General features: G+C 45.5%; 1 protein-coding gene across 1 annotated transcript in view; it reads left to right on the forward strand.

Annotated features, from left to right (window-relative positions):
* The window catches only part of DPEP1 (dipeptidase 1), a 58,966-nt gene extending 44,991 nt beyond the window's left edge, over positions 1 to 13,975 (forward strand). The window contains exons 9-10 of the mRNA XM_030204609.1: positions 5,892 to 6,027; positions 13,767 to 13,975. Coding sequence (XP_030060469.1) covers positions 5,892 to 6,027; positions 13,767 to 13,946 — 316 coding nt within the window. The 3' untranslated portion in view covers positions 13,947 to 13,975. The remainder of the gene's footprint in view (positions 1 to 5,891; positions 6,028 to 13,766) is intronic.
* Positions 13,976 to 14,836: the final 861 nt, after the last annotated feature.

A 14,836-nucleotide genomic window follows, 5' to 3' on the forward strand; every position in this document is an offset into this window, starting at 1 on the left:
TCCTAAGGGATCCCACATAACAGCAAAAGTAGAGACCAGTCACTCAAAATTCAAAGTCCTGGATTTCAAACATGCTGACTTTAGTAAAATGGGAAAGTACCTGAAGAAAGGGCTGATGGGATGGGATGACATATGAGAAGTGGAAAGACAGTGGTCTAGGCTAAAAGGAACTATAAAAATGGCTACTGACCTTTATGTGAGGAAACTAAATAAAGACAAGAGAAAAAGGAAACTGATATAGTTCTCCAAACAAGTGGCTGAGAAAATAGGCAAAAGAGTTGGCGTTCATGAAATACAGGAAAACTCAAAAAGAGGAACACAGAGAGGATTACCGGATGAAACTGAAAGAAGCCAAGAGAGATATACGTCTGGTGAAAGCGGAAGAACAAATGGCTAGAAATGTAAAGAGGGGAGATGACAATTTTTTCAGATATATTAGTGAAAGGAGGAAGGCTAAAAATGGAATTGTTTGACTGAAAGATGTTGTGGGCTTCTATGGTGATGATAAAGAAACAAATGTGCTATACAAATACCTCTGTTCTCTGTTCATGGAAGAAAATCCTAGAGAAGGGCCACGATCGGCTGGCAAAGATACATATGAGAATGGAGTGGATATTGCACCATTCACAGAAGAAAGCAGTGACGTTCCTAGGGTCCCCCCGGGTGTAGCGCGACCCCCCAACCCCTGGCAAAAGGACACTCCCCCCCCCCCCGGGCACATTTTTACCTGCTGGGGGGGTGCTGCGCGCCTGTCAGCTTCGCTCGTTCCATGCTCCTTCTGCCCCGGAACAGGAAGTAACCTGTTCCAGGGCAGAGGGAGCACAGAATGAGCGAAGCCGACAGGCGCGCGGCACCCCCCCCAGCGGCGTGCACCCAGGGCGGTCCACCCCCACCCCCCCCCCCTTGGTACGCCACTGGAAGAAAGTGTTTATGAACAACTGGAAAATTGAAGGTGGACAAAGCCATGTGATTAGACAGGATTCATCCCAGGATATTGAGGAAGCTCAGAGAGGTTCTGGCGGGTCCTCTTAAAGATTTGTTTAATAAATCCTTGGAAACCAGGGAGGTTCCATGGGATTGGAGAATAGCGGGGATGTGGTCCCTCATCACAAAAGTGGTGATGGAGAAGAAGCAGGAAACTATAGGCTGGTAAGCCTTATTTCAGTTACTGGAAAAGTAATTGAAGTATTGCTGAAGGAAAGGATAGTGAATTTCCTGGAATCGAATGGGTTACAAGATCCAAGGCAACATGGTTTTACCCAGTGCTTTTCTTGTAGGAAAAAAGGTACCAGTATTCATGCAGGGCCAACCATAAGGGACACTATATGGCTCCACCCACACAGTAGCCACACCCATTTTACCAGCCATGGAGCTCATAAAAAGGCATCATTGAAAGTAGAGTGACCATAAACTAATAAAATATATAGATAAAAAATCAGCTGAAACCCCCAAAATCCAGACTCTGGCATGCAGGATAACACCAGAAAAACAAAATTATTTTCCCCTTGTGCTGCTATAAAGATAGTAGATGTAAATTTCAAAAACTGGCATATTCCATTCACTATAGTAGAAATTAACAGCTACTAATAAAGCAAATTAACACAGCTACCACACTACTTTATCTTACTCTAAAAATAAAATTCTTTTTTCTACCTTTGTTGTCTGGTCACGTACTTTTTTTGAATTGTGTTGATCCCAGTCTTTGGTTTCTACTTTCCTCGTGTTCTCTTAACTTTATTGCCAAGATTTCCAGTTTGTCATTTTTCTCTCTCCCTTTTCCTTTCAGCTTTCTTCGATTTTATTTTCTGCCTTTGTCCACATATAGTTCTTTCTTACTATCCATACTTCAGTTTCCCTCTTTTGACTCTGTCTACCTACAGCTTGCCCGTCTCTCCTCCCCACTTCCATCCAGTATTCTCCCGTTCCATTCAGCATTCTCCCCACTTCCATCAAGCATTTCCCCCTCTTTTGATTGTGCCTGCAGCTTGCCCCTCTCTCTTCCCCATGTCCATCTAGCATTTCCCCCTCTATCCTCCCAATATCCATCCAGCAATTTACCCCTCTCTCCCCTCCCCACTTCTATCCAGCATTGCCCCTCCTCTCCTCCCAATATCCATCCGGCATTTACCCCCTTTCTCTCCTCCCCACTCCCAACCAGCATTTCCCCCTCTCCTCCCCACTTCCATCCAGCATTTGCCCCCTCTATCTTCTCCACTTCTATCCAGAATTACTCCCTTTTTCCCCATTCTCCCATCCAGTATCTCTCCCTATGCCCCTTCTCTCCCATTCAGCATCTCCCCTTGCTTCCTCTCTCCCCATCCAGCATCTCTTCCTTTGCCCCCTTTCTCCCCATCTAGCATCTTCCCTTTCCTCCTTTCTCCCCATCCAGCATCTCTCCTCATCCAGCATTCTCCCCTTGTCCCTTCTCTTCCCATTCAGCATCTCTCCTTGCCCCCTCTTACCCATCTAGCATCTCTCCTGCAGCTGCTGTTGCTTCTCCCAACTAGCAGCAGCGGTGGGCAAATCAAAGAGTAAAAGGTGTGGGGCTTCAGTGCTCAGACGCACACAGTTGGCTCTGCCGATCCCCTGCCCCTCTAATGTCTACTTCCTGTTCTGGGGCAGGAGATCAGCAGAACCGACAGCGTGTGTCCTAGCACTGCAACCCCGCGCCTGCTGCTCCTTGCTTTGCCTGTTGCTGCTGCTGCTCAATGGGAAAAGCAGCAGTTACTACTACTACTACTACTACTACTACTACTACTTAGCATTTCTATAGCGCTGCCAGGGTTACGCAGCGCTGTACAAGTTTAACATGGGGAAGGACCATCCCTGCTCAAAAGAGCTTACAATCAAAAGGTTACAAACTATGTAGTCAGTGTGGGTATCATGAGTGGGGAAGGTGGTTATGCGCCAAAAGCAAGGGAGAAGAGATGGGCTTTGAGTAAGGACTTGAAGATGGGCAGGGAGGGCGCATGATGTATGGGCTCGGGAAGGCTGTTCCAGGCATATGGTGATGCGAGGCAGAAGGGGCGGAGCAGTTGCCATGGGAGAGAGGCGGGAGATGGGGGTATGAGCAGGGAAGGGAAAAAAAGGTGCTGGTACGCTGTACTTGTCACAACTGTCAGGAATGGTGAGCCCTTGGACTAAAGCTGGAGCTTTGGCAGACAAATCACCGGGGCTGGCACAGGAAGGAATCAGAACAGACTGGACTAGGATAAACTAACAGACTCGACACAGGCAGGACAGAGATAACTAAGCACAATGGACTAAACAAGGACTTGGATCCAGACAAGGCAAGGAAAAGAAGGCAAAGGGGCCAGAACTGGAACCCAGACAGGACAAGGCAAAACTCGGAACTGGATTAAAACTGGGACTGGGACCCAGAAATGCAAGACAAGGCAACACACGGAAGTAGATTAAAACTGGGTCCAGAAAAGGGCAAGACAAGGACAAGGCAAGAACTGGATCCGGACAGGACTAGACTGAAAGAGACAAAACACAACTAGACAGGCAATGCAGGGCAGGAGCTAGGCAACAGAAACAAGACAATACACAAGGCAGGAACAGGATTCAGGCTTGGCTGGAACAGGATTCAGGATTCTCAAACAGGATTCAGGATTCTCAAACAGGCTTGGCTGGAACCGGATTCTGGAACGGGCTGGGCTTGGTTGGAACCAGATTCTGGAGCGGGCTTGGCTGGAACCGGATTCTGGAATGGGCTTGGCTTGGCTGGAACAGGATACTGAAAGGGACTTGGCTGGGCTTGGCTGGATAAGAAATGCAAAATACAAGGAATAATCAAATAGTTATATCAAAGAATATCAATATATAAGTAACAGAGGAGGGAAAAGTAGGGAGGTAAAGGAGGGGAGGTTAGAGGAAAGCAAGTTATAAATATATTCAAAACAGAACCTGCAATTTACACTCAAGTACTATGGAGAACTCTTGGGGAAAATCCACTATTTCTGGGATAAGCAGTACAGAATGTTTTGTACTTTTTGGGGATCTTGCCAGATATTTGTGACCTGGATTGGCCACTGTTGGAAACAGGATGCTGGGCTTGATGGACCTTTGGTCTTTCCCAGTATGGCAATACTTATGTATTTATGGCAGTGTCACTCACAAATATATTGAACAGATCCTTGAGGCACTCCACTACTCACCTTTCCCTCCTCTGAGTGAATGCCATTAACCACCACTCTCTGGCGTCTGTCAACCAGTTCCTAATCCAGTTCACCACTTTAGGTCCTATAGGTTTTATAATTTGGCTTTTAAGTAAGTTTACTTAATATGGGGGATTTTATGCTATTGAGGTGGGTATTATAAGTTGGACATTTTGTTTATTTTTAAATTTTGTTACTTGCTTCAAGCTAACTGGTTCAGCGAGCCATCGAGTTGAATAAAGTATAGTGAAAGGTCTCCACTACATAGGGGATTCTTTCTGTGAACAGCTACTACTACTACTACTACTACTTAACATTTATAAAGCGCTACTAGGGTTACGCAGCGCTGTACAATTTAACATGGAAGGACAGTCCCTGCTCGAAGAGCTTACAATCTAAAAGACAAATGTACAGTTAATCTGATAGGTCAGACAGATTGGGGCAACCTATATGTTCGAAAGGTTAGGTTCCGAATGCAGCATTGAAGAGATGAGCTTTAAGCAAGGATTTGAAGATGGGTAGGGAGGGGGCTTGGCATAGAGATTGGGGAAGGTTGTTCCAGGCATAGGGTGAGGCAAGGCAAAATGAGCGGAGCCTGGAGTTGGCAGTGGTGGAGAAGGGTACTGAGAGGAGGGATTTGTCATGTGAGCGGAGGTTACGGGCAGGAACGTAGGGGGAGATGAGGGTAGAGAGGTAGTGAGGGGCAGCAGATTGAGTGCATTTGTAAGTAAGGAGGAGAAGCTTGAATTTTATGCGGTATCTGATCGGAAGCCAGTGAAGTGACTTGAGGAGAGGGGTGATATGAGTATATCGGTTCTGGGGGAATATAAGACGTGCGGCAGAGTTCTGAATGAAGGGGGATAGATGGCTGAGTGGGAGGCCAGTGAGGAGTAAGTTGCAGTAGTCGAGGCGAGAGGTAATGAGAGCGTGGACAAGAGTTCGGGTGGTGTGCTCAGTAAGGAAAGGGCGAATTTTGTTGATGTTGAAAAGGAAGAAGCGACAGGTTTTGGCAGTCTGCTGGATATGCGCAGGGAAGGAGAGGGAGGAGTCGAAGATGACTCCGAGGTTGCGGGCAGATGAGACGGGGAGGATGAGGGTGCCATCAACTGAGATAGAGAGTGGGGGAAGAGGAGAAGTGGGCTTAGGTGGAAAGACGAGGAGCTCGGTCTTGGACATGTTCAGCTTCAGGTGGCGGTTGGACATCCAGGCAGCAATGTCGGATAGGCAGGCCGATACCTTGGCCTGGGTCTCTGCGGTGATGTCTGGTGTGGAGAGATAGAGCTGGGTGTCATCAGCGTAGAGATGATACTGGAAGCCATGAGATGAGATCAGTGAGCCTAGGGAAGAGGTGTAGATAGAGAAGAGAAGGGGTCCAAGGACAGATCCCTGGGGAACTTCAACAGATAGCGGGATGAGAGTGGAGGAAGATCCATGAGAGTGAACCCTGAAGGTGCGGTGGGAGAGATAAGAGGAGAACCAGGAGAGGACAGAGCCCCGGACCCCAAATGAGGCCAGTGTGGCGAGAAGTAAATCGTGATTGACAGTGTCAAAAGCGGCAGAAAGATCGAGGAGGATGAGGATGGAGTAGTGGCCTTTGGATTTGGCCAGCTAAGATAAGATTATAAAACTAATAAACTGTATTTTCTATGGATAAGATTATTAAATTGCAATATATAAAACTAATAAACTGTATTTTCTATGATGTGGCTGTAATGTTTTGTCTTTTTTCAGTGTTCCTGAGGGCCTGGAAGATGTTTCCAAATACCCAGATCTCGTGGCAGAATTACTCAGGAGGAATTGGACAGAAGAAGAAGTCCAAGCTGCGCTGGCCCTGAACCTGCTGCGTGTCTTTGAGGCAGTGGAGAAGGTGAGATGTAGGATCATTGCTTTTACATCACAGAAGGCTTTCTGTGGGATGAGCTAGTCGGCATGCTACTGTAGGCATGAAGCTTCTCCTGACCATTACTTATTTGGGCATTCATTTTCAGTTCCACAGGTCCTTAACTTGCAAAGCTGGAGTTAGAACAGAGGACTCCTGCCTTCTAAGCCTGTATTCTGATCATGAGGTCTTCTTTCTAAAATCAGTCTTGTGAACGGGAGTGCAATTACTCCTATTCGAGCCTCCTGCGCTGCTCTTTCCAGCGTTGGTCAAAGTGTTCGTCATCATCAAAGAGAAAATCAGATGTTTAAGTCCAACTCTTTCCTGAATCTCTACATAAGGCAAAAGAAGGAAAAAATAAATACAGGTGGAGCCATAACTGTTTCAGCTGCCCAGCAAAACTACATTTCTTTTCAGCCTTAAACAACTGAAATGTCAGCTTGAGAAGAGATAGAGGAAATCCAGATCTGAAGATGATGGGGAGTGGTGCAAGGCCATGTAGAAGCTACTGATGAGGCTGAAAGAACTTATCTATCAGATCGATTAGGGGCTTTATTGAATAGAACAAAGGGGCTTTTTGCAATTAAAGTCTCTAACTGGCCTGCAGCGGCAGCAAGTCCCCATTCTCCTTTCTGCTCAGACTATTTTAAGTCTAAGACTGACGCTGTTAAGAGTCTCTTATTGATGAGTCCATGGATAGAAAGGAGGTGACAGCTATAGTGAATGAGGCGAATGGTCAAGTGAAATCCTAGGAAAGTGGGGTTGTGGATCTTGATGATGAGTTACAGGGTATGAAGAAACTGAGGATACTCCGGCTAAGGGAAGCATAAGCAGCTTTGTAGGTTCAGCAGCTCTTTTCACATTCTTATCTTTTCATTTAGTTTCAGAATTAGATACTGAAAAGCTGTTGGTTAGCTTCTAAGTCATGTTATTGTCCCCTGGTTACGAGTGATGGTTAATCTTTAAAAGAGGCAGTAGGTAAATCAGTTTCTAAGAGAAACAGTGACAAGCACTTAGAGGATCCTTAGACTTATAAACTAGTTTCTAATCTGCTTTTCTCGGGAAAATGTATTGAAAATGTTGTGTTTCAACAATAAGTTGATTATTGTGATTCAAGAGAGCTACTTCATCATGGGCGTAGACTGGGGGGGCGAGGGGGGGGCAATGCTCCCCCCAAACGACGACGAGGTGCCGCCGCGCCAGTAGTTTAAAAAAAAAAAACAAGCAGGCACGCGCTCGTCTCCGTCCGCTTGGCTTACCTGCCCTCTCTGTCTGCGTCCCGCCTTCCTCTGACGTCATTTCCTTTCGGGCGGGACGCAGACAGAGAGGGCAGGGAAGCCAAGCAGACGGAGACGAGCGTGTCCGTCTACCCCCTCTCTTCCTCCCTCCCTCTGGCGCAGGCAGCAGTCTTCTTCAGTTTTTCTGTGTTCCTGGCAGCGGTAGCGATGTACACGCTGCCTTCGGCTCTGCCCCGAAGCCTTCTCTTCAAGTTCCTGTTCCCGCATAGGTGGGAACAGGAACTTGAAGAGAAGGCTTCCGGGGCAGCCCGAAGGCAGCGTGTACGTCGCTACTGCTGCCAGGAGCACAGAAAGGTTGAAGAAGACTGCTGCCTGCACCGGAAGGAGGGAGGAAGAGAGGGGGTAAACGGAGTCCACGATCCTGGACCTTTCCAGGGGGGCAGCAGATGGAAGATGGATGGGACTGGGAGGGGTGGGGAGCAGAGGGAAGGAGCAGGAGATGGATGGGACTGGGAGGGGTGGGAAGCAGAGGGAATGAGCAAGAGATGGATGGGACTGGGAGGGGTGGGGAGCAGAGGGAAGGAGCAAGAGATGGATGGGACTGGGAGGGGTGGGGAGCAGAGGGAAGATGGATGGGACTGGGAGGGGTGGGGAGCAGAGGGAAGATGGATGGGACTGGGAGGGGTGGGGAGCAGAGGGATGGACCAGGAGATGGATGGGATTGGGAGAGGTCAGGCACAGCAGAGGGAAGGAGCAGAAGATGGATGGGCGGAGGGATGGTGAGCAGAGGGAAGGAACAGAAGCTGGATGGGACTGGGAGGGGTGGGGAGCAGAGGGAAGGAGCAAGAGATGTATGGGACTGGGAGGGTGGGGAGCAGAGGGATGGACCAGGAGATGGATGGGACTGGGAGCGTTGGGAGCAGAGGGAAGGACCAGGAGATGAATGGGACTGGGAGCGTTGGGAGCAGAGGGAAGGACCAGGAGATGGATGGGACTGGGAGCGTTGGGAGCAGAGGGAAGGACCAGGAGATGGATTGGACTGGGAGGGGTGGGAAGCAGAGGGAAGGAGCAAGAGATGGATGGGACTGGGAGGGGTGGGAGCAGAGGGAAGCCTACTGGAAAGAAGACACTGCATAAAACAGAAGACACTGGGACCAAAGCGAATAGAAAAACTAAATGATCAGACAACAAAGGTAGATAGAAGTATTTTATTCAGAATTTATTAATTGAAATATGTCAGCTTTTTGAAATGTGCATCTGTGATATTTTGCCTGTAAATTTCAATTCCTTCCTCCATATTAGCATATTCATTTGCATATGTATGTATGCAAATGACTATGCTAATATGCTCCGCCCATCCTTTGCCCCCCCCCCCCCCCCCAAATGAAACAGTCAAACTACGCCTATGAACTTCATCCATTTCAGTTGGGATTTCAAAAGGGATGTGGAACCGAGGTCATGTTAACTTCATGTTAACATGTTTTGATGGTTGCTGATAAGGATCAAGAATCTCTTTTGATTTTGCTTGATTTAATATTGGCTTTTGATGCTGTTGACCTTTCAGTTTTAATCCAGTGGCTTTATGATGTGGTCTTGATCTGTTTGTTGTTGTTGTTTTGGAATGGTACATTTGTAGCTCTCACTTTGAATTGTGGTTTACCCCAATAATCCTCATTCTGACCATTGTTCAATGTTTGAATTTTTGGTTGACCAACTTGGATTTAAATGTCATCTGTATGCAGATAACGTCCAAATTTTAGCTCACTGTGAGAAAGGCTCATCAGAGGCACCATAGAAAGTGAATGCCTGTTCAAGAAGTCTGGTGTACAACTGTTGCTAAATCCAAATATATGTGGAGTACCTGAAAAGAGGGGGTTCTAGGCTTCCAACCAGTTATTGTTGACTCTCCTCTAATCTTCAAATCAGTTACTTGCTTGCTCTAGGGCTTTTTCTTTACCTCTGATTCCAAGGGGGAAGCAGTCTAATTATACACTCCAAATGTTGTAGCAGTTCTGAGGTGTTAGCTCGACTGCCTGGGAGTCAAAATTTCAGATCTCTGTATGAGTCTATGAACTTCAGAAATCTCTACCATCCAAAGAGGAATTCAAACTGAAATATGAAAGCTCCTACAGCTGACAAGGGTCCAGAAACATCATGTTGCCAAAGCTTTTGCCCCTTATAGCTTCTGTCTTCATCCAGCCAGATTGTGTGAGCCAAGGTGAAGGACTGGCGAAACGGGTACCTATTAGGGTCTATCTTTTATGATAAGTGCCTCACTAGTAAATTCTCACGTTTTTGAAGGGATTTTGGTCACTGTAGTTTTGGGACCAGTGAATGAATTGTCGCTAAAGATACGCTTTGTTACCAATACAACCTTTTCCGGAGATGGGAGGGCGGTAGAACGAGAGGACATGATGTGAGAGTGAAGGGGGGCAGACTCAAGAAAAATGTCAGGAAGTATTTTTTCACGGAGAGAGTGGTAGATACTTGGAATGCCCTCCCGCGGGAGGTGGTGGAGATGAAAACGGTAACGGAATTCAAACATGCATGGGATAAACATAAAGGAACCCTGTGCAGAAGGAAGGGATCCTCAGAAGCTTAGCTGAGATTGGGAGGCGGGGCTGGTGTTTGGGTTGTGGGGCCAGTTCTGGGCAAGACTTCTACGGTCTGTGTCCTGAAAATGGGGCTAGTTCTGGGCAAGACTTCTACGGTCTGTGTCCTGAAAATGGCAGATACAAATCAAGGTAAGGTATACACAAGAAGTAGCACATATGAATTTATCTTGTTGGGCAGACTAGATGGACCGTACAGGTCTTTTTCTGCCGTCATCTACTATGTTACTATGTTACCAATACAAAAAGGTTGGTGGTTAAAATCTTGCGATGTCTGAGGTCCCTTTTTCCCCTATAAAAAAGGTATCATCTTATTTTCTTTTCCATGTTTTATTTTGTTTGATTTCTATTGATCCCCTAAATAATGATAAAGTGGATCTGTTTAATTTTCTGTGAGTTTAGTTTTGTACCATTTGATTGAGAGGACTGATATAAGCCATCTTCTGTGCTGTCATCTCAAGAAAAACATAATGGAACTAGAAAAGTTCCAAAGAAGGGTAACCAAAACGATAAAAGGATAGAACAGAAAGGCTAAAGCGGTTAGGATGTTGCAGTTTGGAGAACAAATAGCCGAGAGGAGATATGATTGAACTAAATGATAGCACCTTTAGCACAAATTAGAGAAGTTTTTTCTTCTCTCTATGCATAATTAAACTGTGGAATTTGTCACTGGAAAATGTGGAGGGAAGGTCCGTAAACCATTTATTTATTTATTAGGATTTATTTACCGCCTTTTTGAAGGAGTTCACTCAAGGTGGTATACAGTAAGAATAGATCAAACATGAGCAATAGGCAATTACAGCAGTAAAAATATTCAAGTAACAATACAAAGTATGGCATGGTATACTACTTGCAATGACAACACAATATGTACTAGAACATTATAATTGGTAGTGAAGGGTAAAGCAAAGTTGTAACATACAGATGGGTAAGAAAGTAGGAAGAATTAGAAAGTAAGGTGACTGATTTGAAGAAAGTTGCACATGGAGGAGTGGATAAACATGTCCCGCTGCAGTATATGCAGCCTGAGTCACTCCTTTTGTGTGTGTGAGTGAGACTAACAAGTTAGTTACTTCTTCCATTAAAGGCTTGGTTGAAGAGTCAAGCTTTCACCTGCTAGAGATAGTCTTGTGTTAAGCGGAGCCTTTCAGGCAATGCATTCCAGAGTGTGGGGGCTACTCCGGAGAAGGCTTGCTTGCGGGTATCACATCATGTAATGTCTTTTGGAGAGGGTGTAGTTAGTGAAAGTCCTTGGGAGGACCTTAGTGTCCTTGGCGGTGTGTGAAGGATCATCCTATTCTTTAGATACTCAGGACCATTTCCTTTCAGGGCCTTGAAGATCAGACATAGAGTTTTAAATTTAGCCTAAGTTTTTGCAAAAATGGTGTGATGTGGTCACGTCGCTTGCAACCTTCTATGAGTCTTGCTGCTGCATTCTGAATGAACTGGAGCTGGTGCAGGCCCTTTGTAGTCAGACCATTGTATAGTGCATTGCAGTAATCCAGCCTTGATGTTACCATGGCATGCACAACTGGGATAAGATTTACCTTCTTGATGTAAGGAGAGAGGCAGCATAGCTGTCGCAAATAGTAGAAGCAGCTCTTGAAGGTTGCTTTGATTTAGGGAATCAGAGTAAGTGTTGAATCTATCTGTATTCCAAGGTTCCTGACTTGTGATTTGAGGGGGAGTTCATACTTCCCAAAAGGGATTTTGATGTCAGGTATGTATCCACTTGTGTTAGGGACCCAGAGAAGCTCGGTTTTACTTGGGTTCAGGCAAAGTTTGTTGAGTTTAGCCCATTCTTGAATCGATGTTAGACAGGTAATCAGTTTATTCAAGGCTGTAGGTAAATCAAGTTCAATGGGTATGAGTAGCTGCACATCATCCGCATAGATGTAGATCTGAGTGCCCATTGACCGAATCAGCTCAGCTTGTGGCTTGAGGTAAATATTGAACAGAATAGGTGACAGTATCGATCCTTGTGGTACCCCGCAGGTCAGTGCCCATAGTGGTGATGAGTTGCTGCCAATCATTATGGATTGTTGCCTGTCTGATAGATAGGTTCTGAACCAGGCAAGTACTGTTCCATTGATACCTGTTTCTGTCAGTCGTGCTAGCAAGATATCATGATCCACAGTGTCAAAAGCTGCTGAGAAATCTAGCAGCACTAACATTGAGGCGAATCCCTTGTCTCGGTTTCTGTGGAGATCATCTAGCAGGGATACAAGGACTGTTTCTGTTCCATAACCGGGTCTGAATCCAGATTGACATGGATCTAGCCAGTTACTTTTTTCTAGCCATTCATTGAGTTGAACACAGACTGTTTGTTCTATGAGTTTCCCTAGAAACAGGATGTTGGATACTGGCCTGTAACTTTAAAGTTTGTCCTGATCAAGGTTGATTTTCTTCAGCAGAGGGCGAACCACTGCCCTTTTTAATGTTGTTGGTAGTTGACCATTAGAAAGAGAGGCCCATACTTACCTGCTGCACTATCTTTGATGGGCAGGGATCGAGGGAGCAGGTAATTGGTCAAAGGACTCTTAGGATTTTGTCAAGGGTCTCCTCTGTCATTAGGTTAAAAGTGTTCCATCTGTCTCTGTTTGGAGGGGGCAAGTTTGTGCACCTCTGGTTGACTGGTTGGGCACTGGGTGGGATTGCCTGTAAATCCTGGTGGAGACTTTTAATTTTGTTGGCAAAGTATGCAGCAAAATCATTGCAGTTCACTTTAGACTGGGCAGGCTGGTTCTGTTGTGGGGGTTGCAGCAGGCTGTTTACTATACTGAACAGCTGCTTGGTTGAATTGGCAGCCTGTGCAATGCATTGAGAGAAATACTGTTTTTTGGTTGCTGTTAAGGCTTGGCGGTACTTTGCCATGTGCTTCCTGCAGTTTAGCCTGTCTTCATCCAGGTGAGATTTGCGCCATCTCCTTTCCAGTTTTCGTCCTTCGCGTTTAAGGATCTGAAGTTCTGGAGAAAACCAAGGTGAGCGTTTGTGAGTGGGGCATAAGACCTTTTTTAGTGGTGTTGTTTTCTCTAAGGTCTTAGCCAAGTGTGTATTCAAGATGTCAACTTGTTCTGACAGTGTTGTCTTTTCATCTACATGTGGATAGTCCAAGGCCTCTAGGAAATTCTCAGTGGTCAGCTTTTTTTTGTCTCTGATCTCCTTCCAAACTCTGGGAGGTGCCATTTGTTTCAGGTGGTCACTTAGGGAGAATTCAATTAGAAAATGGTCTGACCATGATAGGGGTGTTATTTCAATACTGTTATCCCAGAATTCTGGGATATCCACCCCTTTGTAGAATACCAGGTCTAGTATGTGACCGTTTTTGAGGGTTGGAGAATTGATCACCTGTGTAACTCCTAGTGCTGTCATCGTGTCCAGAAAGGCAGCTGTGGTGGTATCTGGGGTTTTGATGTGTAGATTGAAGTCTCCCATGATCACCAGCCTAGGGTAATTCAGGGTCACTTGAGTAATCAGGTCTAGGAGTTCTTGCACAGATAATGTGTTGTTACGAGGTGCTCTGTAAACCATGAGCAACCAGATTGGTTTCTCCTCTTCAAGTTGGATTAAAAGAGATTCTGATCCATATAGCTGGGGGATGGATATTCTGCGCAGTTTGATGGATCTTCTCATTGGGATCCTGCCTGAAACTTGAGACCTTTATTGGCCATAGTTGGAAAGAAGACGTTGAACTTGATGGACCATTTTGGTCTGACCTAATATGGTATTTCTGATTGCAAGGTCACAGACCTTTTTTTGTTCTAAAAGTTCGTTTTAGAATTTCACTAATCCTGAAGTAAAGACTCCATTCCTTTTGAAGGTGATGCTGTGCAATCTCTTCTCCTTGATCTTTCACATACTTTCATTTCTTGTATAGGTGAAGAAAGACTTGGCCAACACCATAGTTGATGATGAACCCATCTCCTATGAACAAATCAAGGGGTCATGTCGAACTTCCTATGGATACAAAGGTGTCAAGGATGGAGGGAAGAGCCTACATTACCTGCCTACTGCTCTCATAAGCTCACTCCTGTACTTCCTCTTCATGTTAAAATAAAGCAGTTGCAACATTTTGGTTGAGCAATATCTTGTCAGTTATAGACTCCATGATGTGTACCAGTCTCTTAACTGCTATGGGCAAGACAATGTCATAAGAGTTTCATTTCTTACTACAGCTGTTTTAGATCAGAGGCAGGAGAAAGCAGAGGGGACCTTTCCTACTGCCTGTCTCTTTTTCCTGCATTTGAAATCCACTGGACAGGCCTGGCATGGTCCTCCTTCCTGCCTCTTGCTTAGAAAACTCTTTATGAAGGGCACCCTACCTTGTCCATGACTTGAAATGCCTTATGTGGTTGTTCACACTTTTTGTTTGAGAAGCTTGGGGCTCCCTGTTTTACATTAAGGCCTCTGTCCTAAGGAAGGGGTAGGCAGGCACCTCCATCACGCAGTCACATTTCGCAATTATCCCTCTCTTAGAGACCCCATACTCCAGTGTAAACTTCCTTTAAGCTTCACACACAGGGTCAGATCCTGAATATTCTAAAAACAGTCAAAAGGGGCCCAAATGAGTTGTGTGTACTCCTGAGATTCGGTGGTTTCGTGAAGAGCTTGTGGTATTAGAGTTTCAGTGAGTAACAGTACAAATAAAAATTCTCCTTATCACAGCAGTATTATCCTACAAGAGTTACCAGCTAGCTTCCTGTGAATGCATCATTATCACCCAATCGAGCTCCACTAATCTGCCTCACATGAGCTGAGTGTTGCAAATGTTGGACATAAGGTCAGAATTCAGCCATACAAATGTCTTAGTTTAAATAATCTCAAATAATACATATGTTAAGTGGTGCTGTCCATTTTGGCATAGATATGTATCTTCTGCCACTAACTTAGAATAGACATTATATACATATTACGCATTCAACTTTTCTGTCGTAGGCAGTCAACTTT

Source organism: Microcaecilia unicolor, chromosome 5, assembly GCF_901765095.1.
Source record: "Microcaecilia unicolor chromosome 5, aMicUni1.1, whole genome shotgun sequence".
NCBI classification, from domain to species: Eukaryota; Metazoa; Chordata; class Amphibia; order Gymnophiona; family Siphonopidae; genus Microcaecilia; species Microcaecilia unicolor.